General features: G+C 43.7%; 1 protein-coding gene across 12 annotated transcripts in view; it reads left to right on the forward strand.

Annotated features, from left to right (window-relative positions):
* The window catches only part of ptprfa (protein tyrosine phosphatase receptor type Fa), a gene marked incomplete in the record, with an annotated part of 430527 nt that overhangs the window by 375845 nt on the left and 35343 nt on the right, over nucleotides 1-19339 (forward strand). For all 12 annotated transcript variants that reach the window (XM_055923142.1, XM_055923138.1, XM_055923140.1 and 9 more), the window contains 4 exon segments: nucleotides 953-1209; nucleotides 8142-8223; nucleotides 9909-10115; nucleotides 16251-16414. In XM_055923142.1, the coding sequence (XP_055779117.1) occupies nucleotides 953-1209; nucleotides 8142-8223; nucleotides 9909-10115; nucleotides 16251-16414 (710 nt within the window).

A 19339-nucleotide genomic window follows, 5' to 3' on the forward strand; every position in this document is an offset into this window, starting at 1 on the left:
CTGGTTATATTATATCGTGGAACATACTCTTCAAAAAGGGAGTAACCTCAGCCGTATGGCACTTGCTTGTAGAAGCCTATGGCTGTGCAATGGCATAGCATTGTTTTGTACATTTAGCAGACGAGATGCACTTATTTCCCGAGCACTTATCACAGTCTGTGATTCGCATCTCATGTGATTCGCATCTCACGTCCGCAACAGTTATTCTTAAAGAGTGATCATTTGAAACAAGGCTCGATTCGGTAAGTTGAATGGCACATTTTTCAGGTTCCAAATCAAAATCTGTGTTCTTTTCAATATAGTTTATTATGCCTGAGGGGAGGACGGCTCACAATAATGGCTGAAACAGAACGAATGCAATGGCATTAAACCATGTGTTTGATGTGTTTGATACCATTCCACTGATTCAGGTCCAGCCATTACCACAAGCCTGTCCTCCCCAATTAAGGTGCCACCAACCTCCTGTGACATGTACAAATGAACATTGTCTTCGAGACAACATTTTGACCAAATAGTTTTGCAGTATTTGAAAAAAGAAGAAGAAGAAGTTTTGATGTCAGTTCATGTACTTGAGGACACGATTTACTCATGCTAATCCCTAACCCACGTGAGCGGGGACCCAAAGAAAATGAACTGTTGGTATTGAATCAAATATAAAATATATTTAGTTTTTTTAAACACTTTTTTGGTTACTACATGATTCCATATGTGTTATTTCATAGTTTTGATGTCTTCACTATTATTCTACAATGTAGAAAACAGTCAAATAAAGACAAACCCCGGAATAAGTAGTGGTGTACAAACATTTGACCGGTACTGTATGTGTGTTTGTGTACGTGTGTGTGTTTGTGTACGTGTGTATGTGTATATATATATATATATATATATATATATATATATATATATATATATATATATTTAACTAAGCACTCCTCCCCGTGTCTCTATCTAGATCCTGTATAACCAGCAGAGTGTGGAGGTGCAGGGGAACCTGAAGAGGAAGCTGATCACGAGGCTGCAGCCAGACACAGACTACAGCTTTGTGTTGATGTCTAGAGGGAACAGTGCTGGGGGTTTACAGCAACAGGTCTCCATCAGGACCGCCCCCAACCTGCTCAAGACCAAACCCATCCAATACCAACACCACCCAGAGGAGGGGGGCAAGCTCACCATCACCCTACCCAGAGTCCCCACCACCGCCCCGGTCAGGTCTGTCCCGTAAACACTGTGGCGGTTACTGTCACTATCACCATCACCCTCACTGCTAAAACTAGGGCTATAACCAACTTCCGTCCTGTTCAGTGCTGGTGTGTCTGCATTGTGGCATGGTTATAAATCTGTTACTCCTGTTGTGTCACTATACCTCTAACTGGGGACCTGGGGGCGATTGTTCCTAAGTCGGGGGATCTCTATCTGAGCCCACTGTATACAAGAAGGCTATCTAAATCCCTATACCTATTAGTAATATGTATTATTGCCACTACTTGTATTATCCACCGCATCCTGTGCTTACTATAGTGGTATGCAACAAGTCAACATGAATCCTCCAACATCAAATGTCCCAACTATGTCCTTAAGAAGATAGGGGCGGCAGGTAGCCTAGTGGTTAGAGCGTTGGACTAGTAACCAAAAGGTTGCAAGAATCCCCGAGCTGACAAGGTAAAAATCTGTCGTTCTGCCCCTGAACAAGGCAGTTAACCCACTGTACCTAGGCCATGTGGTGGTTCATTTCTTTACTATCAAATGAGGAGAGACAAACTTATCACACAAGTCAGAGATATACATAAACTAAATCTTTAAATAGTGAGAGCTTTGCAATAGCAATGGCTGGTCAATCCATCACCATCTCTGATGATCCGTTGAGAGCGGCGAGACAAAAGTACAAAGATCTTTTCTAGCCAAGATACACCCATTTCAACCTACATGACGAACAACAGATATATAGAATGGGTCACAAGGTTAAGATTTGTATGAAAGATACCTATAATACATAGCAGACAGTATCTGCTGTGTCAACAGTTTTCGTTTTATAGACCAGTGTCAGTCCCTCCTGCTCCAAGCTGGAACCATCTCTCCCTGGTACGGTATAGAACAGAAACATTAACTCATGCTCTGGAATGGTCTTTAGGTTTTATCACCCAAAAGGCATCGTAAATCTCCTGTCAGTGTTATCTCCCAGAGGCCCATCCTCAGTAGAACACACACACACACACACACACACACAATAGTTAACAATACTCTATTCTGTTGAAATAAAACAACCATTTGATGCAATTAAAGTATTATAACATAATCTTGCAATTTTGCCACCATAGCCGTCATTGAAAATAAGAATTTGTTCTTAACTGACTTGCCTACTTAAAAACAGGTAAAAAAAAAGAACAGGAGAGGATAGAGAATGAGAATGGTTAGAGGATAAAGAATGAGTTGTCAAGTGTTGCAACTGTATGTTGTCAGGGTGCTACTTCATCTGTTCATCTATTTGGCTGGAGGCCAGAGCTATACTGTTAAAAGTAACACCCAGCACTTAAAGGAGCTGAGAGATGATTTGGACAGAGAGAAGATGACGCACAAGAGAGGCTAAAGAGGCTGAGCTCGCTGTAATTTAGGTCCAGAAGGCCTTCCTCACCAGACACACAGAAAAAAAACATGGCTTTCCATGCTAATGCTAAATCAATAGCCTCAGATGAGCACGAGGACGGTGAAAGATTTATGGAGGATGAGGATCTGCACGCACGCACGCATACACACAAGCTGTGTCCTCCAGGGCCGCCTGGTTGGAGAACAACTCCAGTGCCTTTATATACTTCCCGCTATTCTACACACCAACATGAATAAATACTATAGTATTCTACACTACGGCATAAATACTATAGTGTTTTTGTATTGTAGTGTTTTTGCAGACTTTACTGTAGTATTTACTGTAGTTTTTTTTGCAAACTTCACTGTAGTATTAACTATAGTGTTTTTGACTACATTAATGCAGTATTTACTATAGTGTTTCTTCTTCAAGAAACCTACTGGAGAAATACTAAGATCACATTTTCAATAACCGGTCAGTCTGAACAGATAGTTCAAAGTTTATGCTATTTTCTATAACCTGTAGGGAACACAATATACTGTGTGTTCTATACCTGGCATTTAGGTGTTTCACTTATGGGTGGCACAAATTGCGATATATGGAATGGAATGGGCAGGGTATATGCATATTGAATACTGTAGAATTTACTAGTTAAAAGTGTGGTGTTTTTGCAGACTTTACTGTAGTACTGTACTACAGTGTTTTTTTGTGAATAATACTGTAGTATTCACTATAATATTCTACAGGATACTACAACATTCTATAGTAAGTACTACACATGATCGAGGGATAATACAGTGTGTAATATTTGTATTCTACAGTATATTACATTTGACTACTTAATTCTATAGGAAGTACTGTAGTTTTCTATAGTCAACTGTAGTATTTTTTTGTGTGAGCAGTTCATAACCGCCTTGGTATTTTCACATTTATTTTCAGTGGTAGAGCAGTAGAGAGAGCACTATTAGGGATAAATCTGGCTTTGTCCCAGGCCAGCCTGCTGTCCTGCAATCATTACTAGTAAAAACCTTAAAAAATAGGCTCTATCTAAAAAATCTGTGCTAGTAAGACACATATTTAAAACTGACGCTATTGGAGAACGGGCTGCCGTTTTATCGGCTCTTAACCAACCATGCTATTTTGTTAGTTTTTTTGCGTTGTTCATAACTTGTTTTGTACATATTGTTGCTGCTACCGTCTCTTATGACCAAAAAGAGCTTCTGGACATCAAAACTGGGATTACTCACCTCAGATTGGACGAAGAGTTCTTCTTCAATGAGTCGGACAGGAGGGATATACTAATACAGACACCCGACCAAGCCCAGATCCCCGTGATTCGCTGGAAAAGGAAACGGAGGTTTCGCAGAAAGAGATCAGGGTGCCTTGTGAGGATCAGGCGACCAGTGGCTAATCTGCACTTGCCTTCCATCCTGCTAGCTGACGTTCAATCGCTGGAAAATAAATGGGAAGAATTGTAAGCACGCATATTCTACCAACAGGACATTAAAAACTGTAATATCTTATGTTTCAACGAGTCATGGCTGAACGACGACATTAAGAACATACAGCTGGCGGGTTATACACTCTATCGGCAGGACAGAAAAGTAAGCCTCTGGTAAGACATGGGGCGGGGGCCTATGCATAATTTGTAAACAACAGCTGGTGCATGATATCTAAGGAAGTCTCAAGGTTTTGCTCGCCTGAGGTTGAGTATCTCATGATAAGCTGTAGAACACACAATCGACCTAGAGTTTTCATCTGTATTTTTCATAGCTGTCTACATACCACCACAGACCGATGCTGGCACTAAAACCGCACTCAATGAGCTGTATTCCGACATAAGCAAACAGGAAAACACTCATCCAGTGGTGGCGCTCCTAGTGGCCGGGGACTTTAATGCAGGGAAACTTAAATCAGTTTTACCTCATTTCTATCAGCATGTTAAATGTGCAACCAGAGGGAAAAAAATTCTAGACCACCTTTACTCCACACACAAAGCTCTCCCTCGCCATCCATTTGGCAAATCTGACCATAACTATCCTCCTGATTCCTGCTTACAAGCTACATTTAAATAAAGAAGCGCCAGTGATTTGGTCTATAAAAAAGTGGTCAGATAAAGCAGATGCTAAAATACATGACTGTTTTGCTAGCACAGACTGGAATATGTTCCGGGATTCATTAGATGGCACACCACATCAGTCACTGGCTTTATCAATAAGTGCATCAAAGACGTCATCCCCACAGTGACTATATGTACATACCCCAACCAGAAGGATGGCATGGATTACAGGCAACATTCGCACTGAGATTCGCACTGAGCTAAAGGGTAGAGCTGCCGCTTTCAAGGAGAAGGACTCTAACCCGGAAGCTTATAAGAAATCCCGGTATGCCCTCCGCTGAACCATCAAACAGGCAAAGTGTCAATACAGGACTAAGATCGAATCATACTACACCCGCTCTGATGCTCGAAGGACGTGGCAGGGCTTGCAAACTATTACAGAATACAAAGGGATGCACAGCCGAGAGCTGGCCAGTTACACGAGCCTCCCAGATGAGCTAAATCACTTCTATTCCCGCTTTGAGGGAAATAACACTGAAACATGAATGAGAGCATTAGCTGTTCCGGACGACTGTGTGATCACGCTCTCCGCAGCCGATGTAAGTAAGACCTTAAAACAGGTCAACATTCACAAGGCCGCTGGGCCAGAAGGATTACCTGGATGTTTACGCCGAGCATGCGCTGACCAACCGGCAAGTGTCTTCACTGACATTTTCAACCTCTCCCTGTCTGTCTGTAATACCAACATGTTTCAAGCAGACCATCATAGTCCCTGTGCCCAAGAACACTAAAGTAACCTGCCTAAATGGCAAACGACCCATAACACTCACGTCTGTAGACATGAAGGGCTTTGAAAAGCTGGTCATGGTTCACATCAACACCATCATCCCAGAAACCCTAGACCCAATCCAATTTGCATACCGCACCAACAGATCCACATATGATGCAATCTCTATTGCTCTCCACACTGCCCTTTCCCACCTTGACAAAAGGAACACCTATGTGAGAATGCTATTCATTGACTACAGCTCAGCGTTCAACACCATAGTGGCCTCAAAGCTCATCACTAAGCTAAGGACCCTGGGACTAAACACCTCCCTATTCAACTGGATCCTGGACTTCCTGACGGGCCGCCCCCAGGTGGTAAGGGTAGGTAACAACACATGCGCCACTCTGATCCTCAACACGTGGGCCCCGCAAGGGTGCGTGTTCAGTCCCCTCCTGTACTCCCTGTTCACTCATGACTGCAAGGCCAGGCACGACTCCAACACCATTAAGTTTGCAGATGGCACAACATGGTAGGCCTGATCACCGACAACGATGAGACAGCCTATAGGGAGGACGTCAGAGACCTGACCGTGTGGTGCAAGGACAACAACCTCTCCCCCAACGTGATCAAGAAAAAGGAGATGATTGTGGACTACAGGAAAAGGAGGACCGAACATGCCCCCATTCTCATCGATGGGGCTTTAGTGGAGCAGGTTGAGAGCTTCAAGTTCCTTAGCGTCCACATCACCAACACACTAACATGGTGCAAGCACACCAAGACAGTCGTGAAGGGGGTACAACTAAACCTATTCCCCCTCAGGAGACTGAAAAGACTTGGCATTGGTCCTCAGATCCTCAAAAGGTTCTACAGCTGCACCATAGAGAGCATCCTGACTGGTTGCATCAGTGCCTGGTATGGCAACTGCTCGGCCTCCGACCACAAGGCAATACAGAGGGTAGTGCGTACGGTAGTGCATACGGCCCAGTACATCACCGGGGCCAAGCTTCCTGCCATCCTGGACCTCTATACCAGGCAGTGTCAGAGGAAGGCCCTAAAAATTGTCAAAGACTCTAGCCACCCTAGTCATAGACTGTTCTCTCTGCTACCACATGGCAATCGGTACCGGAGCGCCTAGTCTAGGTCCAAGAGGCTTCTAAACATACCCCCCCCCCCCCCCAAGCCATAAGACTTGTTAACAGCTACCGGTAATCAAAAGGCTACCCAGACTATTTGCATTACTATCTTCTATGCTGCTGCTACTCTCTTTTTTTTTATCTATGCATAGTCACTTTAATATCCCTACCTACATGTACATATTATCTCAATTACCATGAAACTGGTGCCCCCGCACATTGACTCTGTACCGGTACCCTCTGTCTATAGCCCCGCTATTGTTATTTACTGCTGCTCTTTAATTATTTGTTTTTCTTATAACTTACTTTTTGGGGGGGTATTTTCTTAAAACTGTGTTGTTGGTTAAGGGCTTGTAAGTAAGCATTTCACTGTAAGGTTGTACCTGTTGTATTCGGCACATGTGACAAATACAATTTGATTGGATTGATTGGATTTACTGTAGCTCTATGCTACTCTCCCATTAGAGCAGAAAGCAATTTCTTCAAGAGTTCACTTCAAATGTTAACTCATAAAAAAAGCAGGGGCCCAATGCAGAACCTGCAATTTCAGAAAAGGTACCTTTTTTTTTTACCCCTACTACTCAGGCAGACTTGTGAATTACTTGGACTCAAGTGTTTGTTTCTAAAATAGAAACTGTGAACATCTAAGCCGTAATAAGCAGCGCCAGCATGAGTGGTAAAAAAACAAAAAAAAAACGAATTTAGCAATACAATCAGTATCTTAATGCCCTGGCCAGACCTTTTCATCACACTCTGGATTAGAGCCAGACACACACACACACACAAGAGCCAGAGTAAACATCAGAGCCAAAGCCAAACTTATCCTACTATTCCTCTGGTGACAGACGTTAACTACATAGGTTTAACAGGGTAAAGATGTTGACGCATAAGAGAGGGGATGTGTGTGCATAGCATACGTGTGTTCGCTCATCAGGGGATTCATTATTTGGTATGAGAGACTACATATCTATGTTTGAGTATGGATGGAATGAGGCCTTAGCAGAGCCTGAATGTTATGACAATACAGATATCTGAGATATGCTCAGGCTTACCCAAAGGGACAGCGTGTTACACACACATGCATGCACCCATGCACGCACACACACTAATGCTCACTCCATCGCACACACACATTGGTTTTACTATCCAAGTGGGGACCAAAACATCTATTCTCATTCTAAATCTTATCTTCCCTAAACCTAACCTTAACCAAGCCCTAACCTTAACCCCTAACCCCTAGCCCCTAGCTCCTCAGCCTAATTCTAACCCTAAGTGTTATCCTAACCCTAAACCTAACACCTAAACCTAAAATAGCATTTTTCTTTTGGGGGACCGGTTGAAATGTCCCCACTATTCAAATGTTCCTTGTTTTACAATCCAATGTAAGGACTTTTGGAACCCAAAAGGATAGTAAAGTTAGACCACACGCACACACACACACACACACACACACACACACACACACACACACACACACACACACACACACACACACACACACACACACACACACACACACACACACACACACACACACACACACACACACACACACACACACCCTGGTCGTGCTCAACCTGCCTGTCTCTCCCTCTTCAGATGGTACTACATAGTGGTGGTTCCTGTCACACCAGCCACACTACGTAGGTGGGAGAACCCTGAAGATATGGACCTGGATGAGGTGCGTGTGTGTGTGTGCGTGCGTCAACAGCACTTCCTCTGGGCACAGACCAAAAAAATCTTTCTTCCATAGCACCAAGCCCATTAAATATGAAGAATCTTTAAATCTCCTCATATATTTTGTCTCTAACCCCCCCCCCCCCCCCCCCCAAAAAAACAGAACAAGACGATATCGACAGATCATGCTGTGAATTGCTGATTACAGAATTCTCAGCTTTCACTACACGTGTAAATTGCCCTTTTTGCCCTTAACAGTTTGTCTTTGCTGTGCAAGATGGTGATTTCCATTTAAAAAATATAAGCTTTTTATTTTTCATTTCAAGTTTTGCTTCTCCTGAGTGTTTGAGGCACTTAAAACACTCCTAAATAGCTGCTCTTAGCATTTCTGTTGCTTTGTTTTATTAATGTGGACCTTTTGGGCTTCAATATCTTTCTCGTGAGTTTGCTTTCTCTCAATCTACTGTCGTCTGCAGAAAAAGTGCAGCCCCTTGAATATCAAAGAAAACCATAGAGCGCGTTAAGTAAATATGCCTGCATCCAAAGCATCTTTGAGACAGCAAGATCTGCTTTCTCACTGTCAAAGCCTTTTCTTTCTCTGCAATCTAAATCATTGCTATTGCTGCAGTTTTATAGACTAGAGAAACTGTATTTTCTGCATGAAATGGGTTGGTTAAAGTTGTATTGAAGAGCGGAGAAGAGGAACAAGGTTATAGGGGTGGTTCACATAAAAATGTAATGTTGACTTTTTAGGAACCAGTAGAACTGTAGAATACTTCAGACTTTCTCTTTGAATACTGTTTGTCTGGTTATTGTACTACCTTGACCGATAAGTGCTTGCAATGCGGTAGACCCTGCTAGAGTTGAGATTGAAGCAGACCAACAGATATAGACAGATAGACAGAGTAAGATGCTCACTGAAGAGGCAGGTGGAGAAGAAATTAGTCAAACGATCTACAAAGACACACATCTACCTACCCCCTCTTTCCATCAGAGGGAGTGAATGAATGATACCTCATACACACAGACGGGAACACACACACACACGCACACAGGAACAATCTCACACACACACACACATATACACACACACACACACACACACACACACACACACACACACACACACACACACACACACACACACACACACACACACACACACACACACACACACACACACACACACACACACACACAGGGACACACTCCTGAGACTGTCTAATAAAGCTATGACCTCTCACCACAGCTGTAGGTCAGAAAGAGGTGCGAGTGGCGAGAGAGACAAGAGAGGAGCAGCCCACTGTGGACAAGTGTGAAACCTCGCTGCAGGACCAAGATGTTATAAAACTTGAATTACTCTATGCATCATTTGCTGTATAAGATTTTAACCCACCTGTTAGCACAATTCATTGTAGCCTATGGGCACAGTTTATGAACAAATATTTATTTGATGTGAACAGTATGTGTGTTCTATATTACTGACTATGTCGTTTCTACACAATAAAAACAAAACCCCAAACTGGACAGATAGACAATAAAGTTAAGTGCCTTGCTCAAAGCCACAATGGTAGGAGATGTGTATCTGTGAGCCTTCGCTCCAATTGGCACCCTATTTCCCACATAGTGCACATACAGAATGGCGCTGTTTGCGATGCAGATAAGTATTTCTCTCTGATGTCATGTCAGCTCCTGGAGGCTAGTTCTGACCAGAGCCTGAAGAGGAGACAGACCCAAGAGTTCCTCAGACCCTACATCGCTGCCAAGATGGACGCTCTGCCAGACACCTTCCCTCTAGGAGACGAGAAGCAGTACAACGGCTTCTACAACAAGCCTCTACCGGGCCAGCAGCAGTACCTCTGTTTCGTCCTGGCTGCCCTCAAGGACCACGGATCTGTAAGTGAAACAACCACTTCTCCCTATCCATAGATACTGTAGTCCTGTCACATAACACAACTTCCATACAGCATTACCATCCCCGAGATACATGTACATCCAATGTAGAATCAAATTTAAAAGACTAGCACTGTTAATACAACAGTAAGGATATGTCATATACTGTAAATGCACCTTGAGTCTACATTGCATATTCTACACAGTGCAGCCTGCCAATTATTATATTTTAGTACAATCTTTTTTTGTGTGTGTGATATTCCTCTCGTCTCTCAGTGACATAGCTATGTAACAGATGAGCCAAGACTTACGCTGGTGTCGCCATGCCACAAGCTGCACGAAGCAGCAGCACTGTATGACTCACGTCTGTGTAGTGAGTCATGGTTACGTGTGCTGCACGTGTCACAGGGAAACTGTGAACCCATGTCGTCAGAGTTCACTCAGTGTGATCGTAATTGGTTTCCTCTTTAGAAGATGCACTCGCTGGTGTCCTTGGTCTTCACTGCAGAAGTTCAGAGAGCTCCTCAGCCTTAAAACATGTCTCCCCTATCTATTTACTGTACATACAGTGCACTTGGAAAGTATTCAGAACCCTTGACTTTTTCCACGTTTTGTTACATTCCAGACTTATTCTAAAAATAGATTTAATTGTTGTTTTTTTCTCATCAATCTACACACAATATCCCATAATGACAAAGCAAAAAATGTTTTTTTTTTAATGTTTGCAAAAAAATAAAATTATGAAATATCACCTACAGAAGTATTCAGACCCTTTACTCAGTATTTTGTTGAAGCACCGTTGGCAGTGTTTACAGCCTCGAGTCTTCTTGAGTATGACTCTTCAAGCTTGGCTCACCTGTATTTGGGGAGTTTCTCCCATTTTTCTCTGCAGATCCTCTCAAGCTCTGTCAGATTGACAGTGTCGCTGCACAGCTGCCTTTCCAAATCATGTCCAATCAATTGAATTTACCACAGGTGGACTCCAATTAAGTTGTAGGAACATCGCAAGGATGATCCATGGAAACAGGATGCACCTGAGCTCAATTTCGAGTCTCGTAGCAAAGGGTCTGAATACTTATGTCAATAAGGTATTTTTTTTTTTATGTATATGCAAAAATGTCTAAAAACCTGTTTTCGCTTTGTCATTATGGGGTATTGTGTGTAGATTGATGAGGAACAAAAATGTATGCAATCAATTTTCGAATAAGAGTATAACGTAACAAAATGTGGAAAACGTCAAGGGTTCCGAATACTTTCTGAATGCACTGTATACTGCATGAGGAAATAATGGCATGGTTGATAAAAAAAAAAAACATTCATTGATTTTACAACCATTGGACCACCAACTCTCGACAGTGCCAGCCCATTGCTATGTCTTTCTTCATCTTCTGGTTAGCAATACAGTGTGGAGAGAAAGTGGAGTTGGCATTGTGTTTTTGTTAAGCTAGAACACAGTTATTTCTCTTTAGCAGAGTGACAGACAGACACATAACAGATCTGTGACCCAGTAAAGTGAATTATTATTGAATCTAAGTCATGCCTGGGCAGAAAAAAATAGCAGGCTAATCACATTCATGGGAAAACAGGGAAGTGAGCTCAGCTTTATAGTTATGGCAGGGTTGATGGCAGGATGGAGGAAGGAGGAGGAGGGAGGCGGGAGACTGGAGCAAAAGGGCACTGCAGCTTTATGTGGCTCCCTTGGCTGGTAAATATGCCTGGAAGTGTGAAATTGGATAAAAGAAACAAGCCATATAAACAGTGCGATCACTTACAGCAGGGAAGAGAGGGAGATATGGAGAGAGGGAGGAGAGGAGGGAGCATTAGAGAGAAAAGGTGTCAGTTTCATCTGAGGGGACTGGAGAGAACCGAATGGGAGTGATGGAGGGGTGAAAAGAGTGAGGGGTACAGAGAGAGAGATAAGTCTGATGGAGGAATGGAGAGTGGTAGAGGGAGCCTTGGGGAAATAATATACAGTACTAAGAGAAGAGGAATGCAGTAAAGGTTTTATGGATGAGATTTTCTTTTTTTATGGGAGATTTTATGGATGAAAAAGAGAGTTGTTTAAATGACACAGAGGGAGGCAGAGAGACAGAGACACAGTGGAAATAGGGAGATGGACAGAGACAAATAGAGGAAGAGACAGATTGAAAGAACGAGAGAGAGAGACAGGACGAAAGAGAGAGGCCGAGACACAGACAGAGAGAGGTCGTAGCCTGGGGATTAAGGGAGGGGGGAGTGGGGGGTCCTGGAGCTCTGCCCTCACCTCAGACACACCCAGAGGGGACCGTTGTCAATATGTTCAATAATCATCTTAGTGTTTAATGTTGCACTGATCTCCACTCATTGCCAATGACTTTTTAGGACCTATCTGCAAAATTATGATTCTGAGATAAATGGCTTCAAAGTTCCAAACCCTCAATTATTGAATCTAAGAATTTATCAACATGAACTGGGTTATTTAGAGTACTTTATACCGCAGAGTTGGTGAATACTCGTTTCTGATTGGCCAGAAGGGCATTCTAAAATAGCGATCATGACGCAATAAGCGCCTACACACACAGACCATACTTGCTACAGAGTTACATAAAGCTCAACCAACAACCGCACAAACCGAAATTGAAGACATTCTAAACACAGATCCAAAGAGGAAAAACTTAGCTAGCTAGCATTTATTTGTTTTTGCAGAGACATATTTTATTGGAGCATCTGATGACCTAACGTGGTGAGTGATGAACATGAATGTCTTTGGTCCGTACTGATGCAGTCATGACGCAAGTGGTGCTATGTCACTAACAAGGCTGTGTCAATAACTACAGTTTGACAAAAATGCAGATAGAAACTTATAGTCCCAAGCTCTTGAAAATGTGTCACTTATTACTTCCAATGTGCTGTTGTGAGAATGATTATTGAGAGACCTCTTAACCTTTTACTGCAGTGGGCTGAATCAGGGTCACACAGAGTGTTTCTTGGTAGTCTTAAACAAATCTACTTTGAAACAAAAGTATACGCATCACACACATTTAGGTGACGACTAAACCAAAAACCAGACCTGATTCTTCCATTGGAATTTGGTGGCGCTTTTAGGTGGTTGAAAGCAGAGTGATTGCACGTTGGGAATTCAACAAACCTCTGGCTGTCTTTTTGAGTGCGTGAATATACACACTGTAGATTGAAATCTCATTGATCCACATCTCAACCAAATATTACCCAAATGTTCATGTTTCAATGATGTGTTGTGCCCAGAGGGAAGCCTGATTGTGGGAGAAACAATGGAAAAAATAAGACTATTCGCCCTATGCACTCCTCAGTCTTCTCTCCTTCCCTTCCCTTCCCCGCTTCAGCTCTGCTTTTCACTCAATTTATTATCTCTCCAATACACAGCATTCCCATGCTGCATTTGTAAATGTAGAGGCGCTGGCAGTACATTATTCACTCACTCTATGGGCTGCGTTTCTATCAGATAGGGCTTCTCAAATTGATCACTCCCAAAGTTTCCCCCCTCTCTGAGAATATCTAAATGTCCTCTTTTGTTTGGGCTTCCATCCACTGTGTCTAAGAGGCGTGACTGCTGCCATTTTTCAAATAAAGTTTTGTGCTGCACTTTGCCAAAAGTATAAGAATGAGCTACGGAGAAGAGGGAGAGAAGAGGAGCCTGGGAGAGAGAGAATAGAGAGACCGAGACAGAAGAGGGAGAGACGAGGAGCCTGGGAGAGAGAGAATAGAGAGACCGAGACAGAAGAGGGAGAGAAGAGGAGCCTGGGAGAGAGAGAATAGAGAGACCGAGACAGAAGAGGGAGAGACGAGGAGCCTGGGAGAGAGAGAATAGAGAGACAGAAGAGGGAGAGACGAGCCTGGAAGAGAGAGAATAGAGAGACCGAGACAGAAGAGGGAGAGAAGAGGAGCCTGGAAGAGAGAGAATAGAGAGACCGAGACCGAAGAGGGAGAGACGAGCCTGGAAGAGAGAGAATAGAGAGACCGAGACAGAAGAGGGAGAGACGAGCCTGGAAGAGAGAGAATAGAGAGACCGAGACAGAAGAGGGAGAGAAGAGGAGCCTGGAAGAGAGAGAATAGAGAGACCGAGACAGAAGAGGGAGAGAAGAGGAGCCTGGAAGAGAGAGAATAGAGAGACCGAGACCGAAGAGGGAGAGACGAGCCTGGAAGAGAGAGAATAGAGAGACCGAGACCGAAGAGGGAGAGACGAGCCTGGAAGCGATGGAGAGAGAAAGAGGAAACAGAGAAATGAGCAGAGAAATGAACATGAACAGTTCTCAGAGATGTCAGGCTATTCATGGCTGTTTCTGTCATTGAGTCGATCAAGATCCCAGGTCTTTCTCAGCAGGTATCAGAATATGGGATGCACCATGACCTTTTGACCTTGAACCTTTGTGCAAAGGCTTTTGGCCCATATGAGTCCTTCATTTATGCAGGATATAACTGCAACCATCTGCATCAATATCAGATGCATATTTTCAATATTTCCTTTGAAGACGTCAATTTATGCTGTGGTGAAACATTCAGAAGACTCGACAGTAACTCTTGTTTTGAGTACTCCTCAACTGGGCCTGACAAGTGCTAGCCACATGTAAACCCGGTGGCATGGCCTCAGTGAAAGGTGTTGGGATTGCCACTGCCAGTTATTAAGCAATCATTTTAGCAACACGTCTTAGACAGCGAAGGGGTTGCAAATGGGACAGAGAGAGCGGTAAGAGCGAGAGGTAGAGAGACGGGTAGAGAGAGAGAGAGAGAGATCTTGATGGAGGATTAGACTCAGTCATTGTGTGTCGTCCCTGCTGTGTCCGGGGAGGGTGACTAGTGCATGGGAGGATGCGCATCAGCGGCCTCTGAGAACAAATCCGATAAAGGTGACAACTTTTATCACGCCCTCTGGAAGCCAGCAGAGAACTCGGGGCCAACCCTGTCTCACTGGCGTCATTACGCTACAGTATATCACAGTCTCACTAATTGACATGGCAGGGTTAGAGGAGGGGAAGAGTAGGAGAAGAGAGAGAATAGAAGAGAATCGAAGAGAGCAACAGAGGCTGAAAATAACTCAGGGTCAGGGGCAGAGAGGAGCGAGGGGAAGGGGACAGACTTAACTACCAGGGAGCAGTTGTGAGTGGGCGATTGCTGATACAGGGGCAGGATCTGGAGTTTGTTTATCTGCTCGCAGCATATGTGTACTACTCCCTGGGTGTATTTAGTAGTAGCTTCATCTGCATCAGCACTTAGGCTACAATAAGCCTATACCTCTCTCCCGGCTTGCGTCTGTGCCACCACAGTAAGCGGCATATGTAGTGACTGCAGTGCTCTGTGTGTTTCTACGGCAACTGGAATGAACTTCTTTGTCAGCACCAGTTAATGTTTTTATCAGTTAAAAAGGCTATTAAAACCCCATTAAAAAGGGAGTTCTGTCATAAATTTCCAAAACAGGCAACAACTACTTCCTCTCTTTTTCTCTCTCTGTGTGTGTGTGTGTGTGTGTGTGTGTGTGTGTGTGTGTGTGTGTGTGTGTGTGTGTGTGTGTGTGTGTGTGTGTGTGTGTGTGTGTGTGTGTGTGTGTGTGTGTCTACCACAGATCCCCTTTTCATCTTCTAGTTTTTTGCATAGAGGCTGGGTACATGGATATGGCTTGGCATGATGCTGGCGTCACATAATAAAGTTAAATGGATCAATTTGCAAGGCGTAATTCGCTTAAAGTAACTGCGCTTGTTGTCACTTTGTGTTCTGGCTGACAGGTTGGGGAAGTTTCACTCTATTAAAGAATGGAGCTAGCTACAAATACACCTCTCTCTCCTTCAACAGATGCCTGGCTGATGTTAGTCTCCATCAGACACAGCGTTAGATAGGGGCCAAGGCAGCGCTATAAAGAACTCTGTATAGGGCTAAGGTAGCATCACGTTGATCAAGCACCGTGTTTCCAGACGCCTAACTGATGTCAGCCACTGACTTTCAATCAGGCACTGGGTTAGACAAGGGATAAGACATAAGAGCATAGAGCTCTAAAGTACTCCAACACACTTGAGACTACACAGGTCTCAAGGTTAATAGAGCAGTGTTCAGCCTCAACCAAATGATAAAGCCTCTCCATTCTGAACAGGGGTTGTTGTGTGGTGTCCTCCTCCTTCTTTCCTCCTGCAGCAGAAGACGTTTGCGGCCAGCCCGTACTCGGACCCCATCACAGTGAAGCTCCACAGCGGTATGGCTCGCCATGCTGAGGACCCAGAGATGCTGTGGGTCATGGGCCCTGTCCTGGCCGTCGTACTCATCATCGTCATCGTCATCGCCATCCTGCTCTTCAAGAGGTAAATACACCGCCACGCCAACTATTCTGATCTGCTAATAGGCATGAATTGTGGGCTAAAATGTTAGGTAGTGACATGGCATTGGCAGAACAATTGCTGCAATGAATGTGCGTCATGGCACTCTAGTGTTTGATGTGGATCGTTTTTCACAAGTGCCCGCAACTGTACATGTATGCTTGTCTTCTCAAAAAAGTGACATTACTGCTAAAGGCAGTTAGGACACAACTGATAACTACAAACTTTGATAGTATGTGAAATTTCGAAAATCGAGTGTGCTTTAAATGCCAGGATGACGTACTCATTTTGGCTTTTAATCTAGTAGAATTCGCTACACAATTGTGAGGAGAATTGTCTCTCCAGACTCACCTGTGTAGAGCAGACAGTGTCAAAAGAGGTGGTTAACTTGCATCGGCATGACAGTTGGCACAAATGCACATATACACTACATGACCAAAAGTATGTGGACACCTGCTCGTCGAACATCTCATTCCAAAATCCTGGGTGTTAATATGGAGTTTGCTGCTATAAAAGCCTCCATTCTTCTGGGAAGGCTTTCCACTAGATGTTGGAACATTGCTGCTGGGACTTGCTTCCACTAGGACTTTAGTGAGGTCGGGCACTGATGTTGGGCGATTAGGCCTGGCTCACGGTCTGCATTCCAATTCAACCCAAAGGTGTTCGATGGGATTGTGGTCAGGGCTCTGAGCAGGCCAGTCAAGTTCTTCCACATCGATCTTGACAAACCATTTCTGTGCATGAGGGCATTGTCATGCGGAAACAGGAAACTGTTGCCACAAAGTTGGAAGCACAGAATCATCTAGTATGATATAGCATTAAGATTTCCATTCACTGGAACTAAGGGGCCTAGCCCGAACCGTGAAAAACTGCATTGCATTGTTGTGCCGAGAAGTTTCCACTTCACAATAACAGCACTTACAGTTGACCGGAGCAGTTCTAGCAGGGCAGACATTTGGCGAACTGACTTCTTGGAACGGTTGCATCTTATGATGGTGCCACATTGAAAGGCTCTGCTCGATTTTATACACCTGTCAGCAACAGCTCTGGCTGAAATAGCCTAATCCCCTCATTTGAAGCGGTGTCCACATACTTTTGTATAGTGTATTTGACCACATCCCAAAATATGCTAATGAGCCCCACCAGTACATTGCCCCCACCTATGAATGATGATCGTACTTCATATTCTAAATGTTGGGTAGAAACATGTCTGATTATACTTACAAGGTACCGAACTGTACCATGTGAGTTCATATGTGTACCTGTGAAGTGTACCTTTCCCTTTTTTGCACCCCAGGGAACAACACTGTATCCTAACCATACCCCATTTCTTCAGTGTGTTAATACATGTTCCAAGCGATAATCATGAACCTGATGGCACTGCAGAAATATTGACGCACTCAACCAAGTGTGGTCACGGTACAAAATATAAAACTAATTGAAATCAGAAAACAGCAGTATACTGTCATTTTATAGAAATAACACCTTCAAGTTGTTGTATGTACTTAAAGCAAAGTGCAAACATGTATTCTTGGCACTATACACCATACAGTGCATTCTGAAAGTATTCAGACCCCTTGAATATTTTCACATTTTGTTACAGCCTTATTCTAAAACAACCTTACTGTTTTTTTCCCCTCATCAATCTACACACAACACCCCATAATGACACAGCAAAGACAGGATTTTAGAAATGTTTGATAATTTATAAAAAATAAGAAACTGAAATATAACATTTACATAAGTATTCAGACCCATTACTTAGTACTTTGTTGAAGCACTTTTGGCAGCGATTACGGGCTCACATTCGCTTCGGTATAACACTACAAGCTTGGCACACCTGTATTTGGGGAGTTTATCCCATTTTTCTTTGTCAAGCTGGATGGGGAGTGTCGCTGCACAGCTATTTTTAGGTCTCTCCACAGATGTTTGATCGGTTTCAAGTCTGGGCTCTGGCTGGGCCATTCAAGGACATTCAGAGTCTTGTCCCGAAGCCACTCCTGCTTTGACTTGGCTGTGTGCTTAGGGTCGTTTTCCTGTTGGAAGGTGAACCTTCACCCCAGTCTAAGGTCCTGAGTGCTCTGGAGCAGGTTTTCATCAAAGATCTCTCTGTACTTTGGCCTGTTTATCTTTCCCTCGATCCTGACGAGTCTCCCATTACCTGCCATTGAAAAACATCCCCCCAGCATGTTGCTGTCACCACCATGCTTCACAGTATGGATGTTGCCAGCTTTCCTCCAGACGTGACTCTTGGCATTCAGGCCAAAGAGTTCAGTCTTAGTTTCATCATGCCAGAGAATCTTGTTTATCATGGTCTGAGAGTCTTTAGGTGCCTTTTGGCAAACTCCAAGCAGGCTGTCATGTGCCTTTTACCTGAGGAGTGGCTTCAGTCTGGCCACTCTACAATAAAAGCCTGATTGGTGGAGTGCTGCAGAGATGGTTGCCCTTCTGGAAGGTTCTCCCATGTCCAAAGAGGAACTCTAGAGCTCTGTTAGAGTGACCATCGGGTTCTTGGGCACCTCCCTGACCAAGGCCCTTCTCCCCCGATTGCTCAGTTTGGCAGGGCGGCCAACTCTAGGAAGAGTCTTGGTGGTTCAAAACTATTTCCATTTTAGAATGATGGAGTCCACTCTGTTTTTGGGGACCGTCAATGCTACAGACATTTTTTGGTACCGTTCCCCAGATCTGTGCCTCAAAACAATCCTGTCTCTGAGCTCTACGGACTATTCCTTTAACTTAATGGCTTGGTGTTTGCAGTGACATGCCCTGTCAAATGTGGGACCTTATATAGACAGGTCTGTGCCTTTCCAAATCATGACCAATCAATTGAATTGACCACATGTGGACTCCAATGAAGCTGTAGAAACATCTCCATGATGATCAATAGAAGCAGGATGCGCCTGATATTAA

Source organism: Salvelinus fontinalis, chromosome 5 (genome assembly GCF_029448725.1).
Source record: "Salvelinus fontinalis isolate EN_2023a chromosome 5, ASM2944872v1, whole genome shotgun sequence".
Taxonomy (NCBI): domain Eukaryota; kingdom Metazoa; phylum Chordata; class Actinopteri; order Salmoniformes; family Salmonidae; genus Salvelinus; species Salvelinus fontinalis.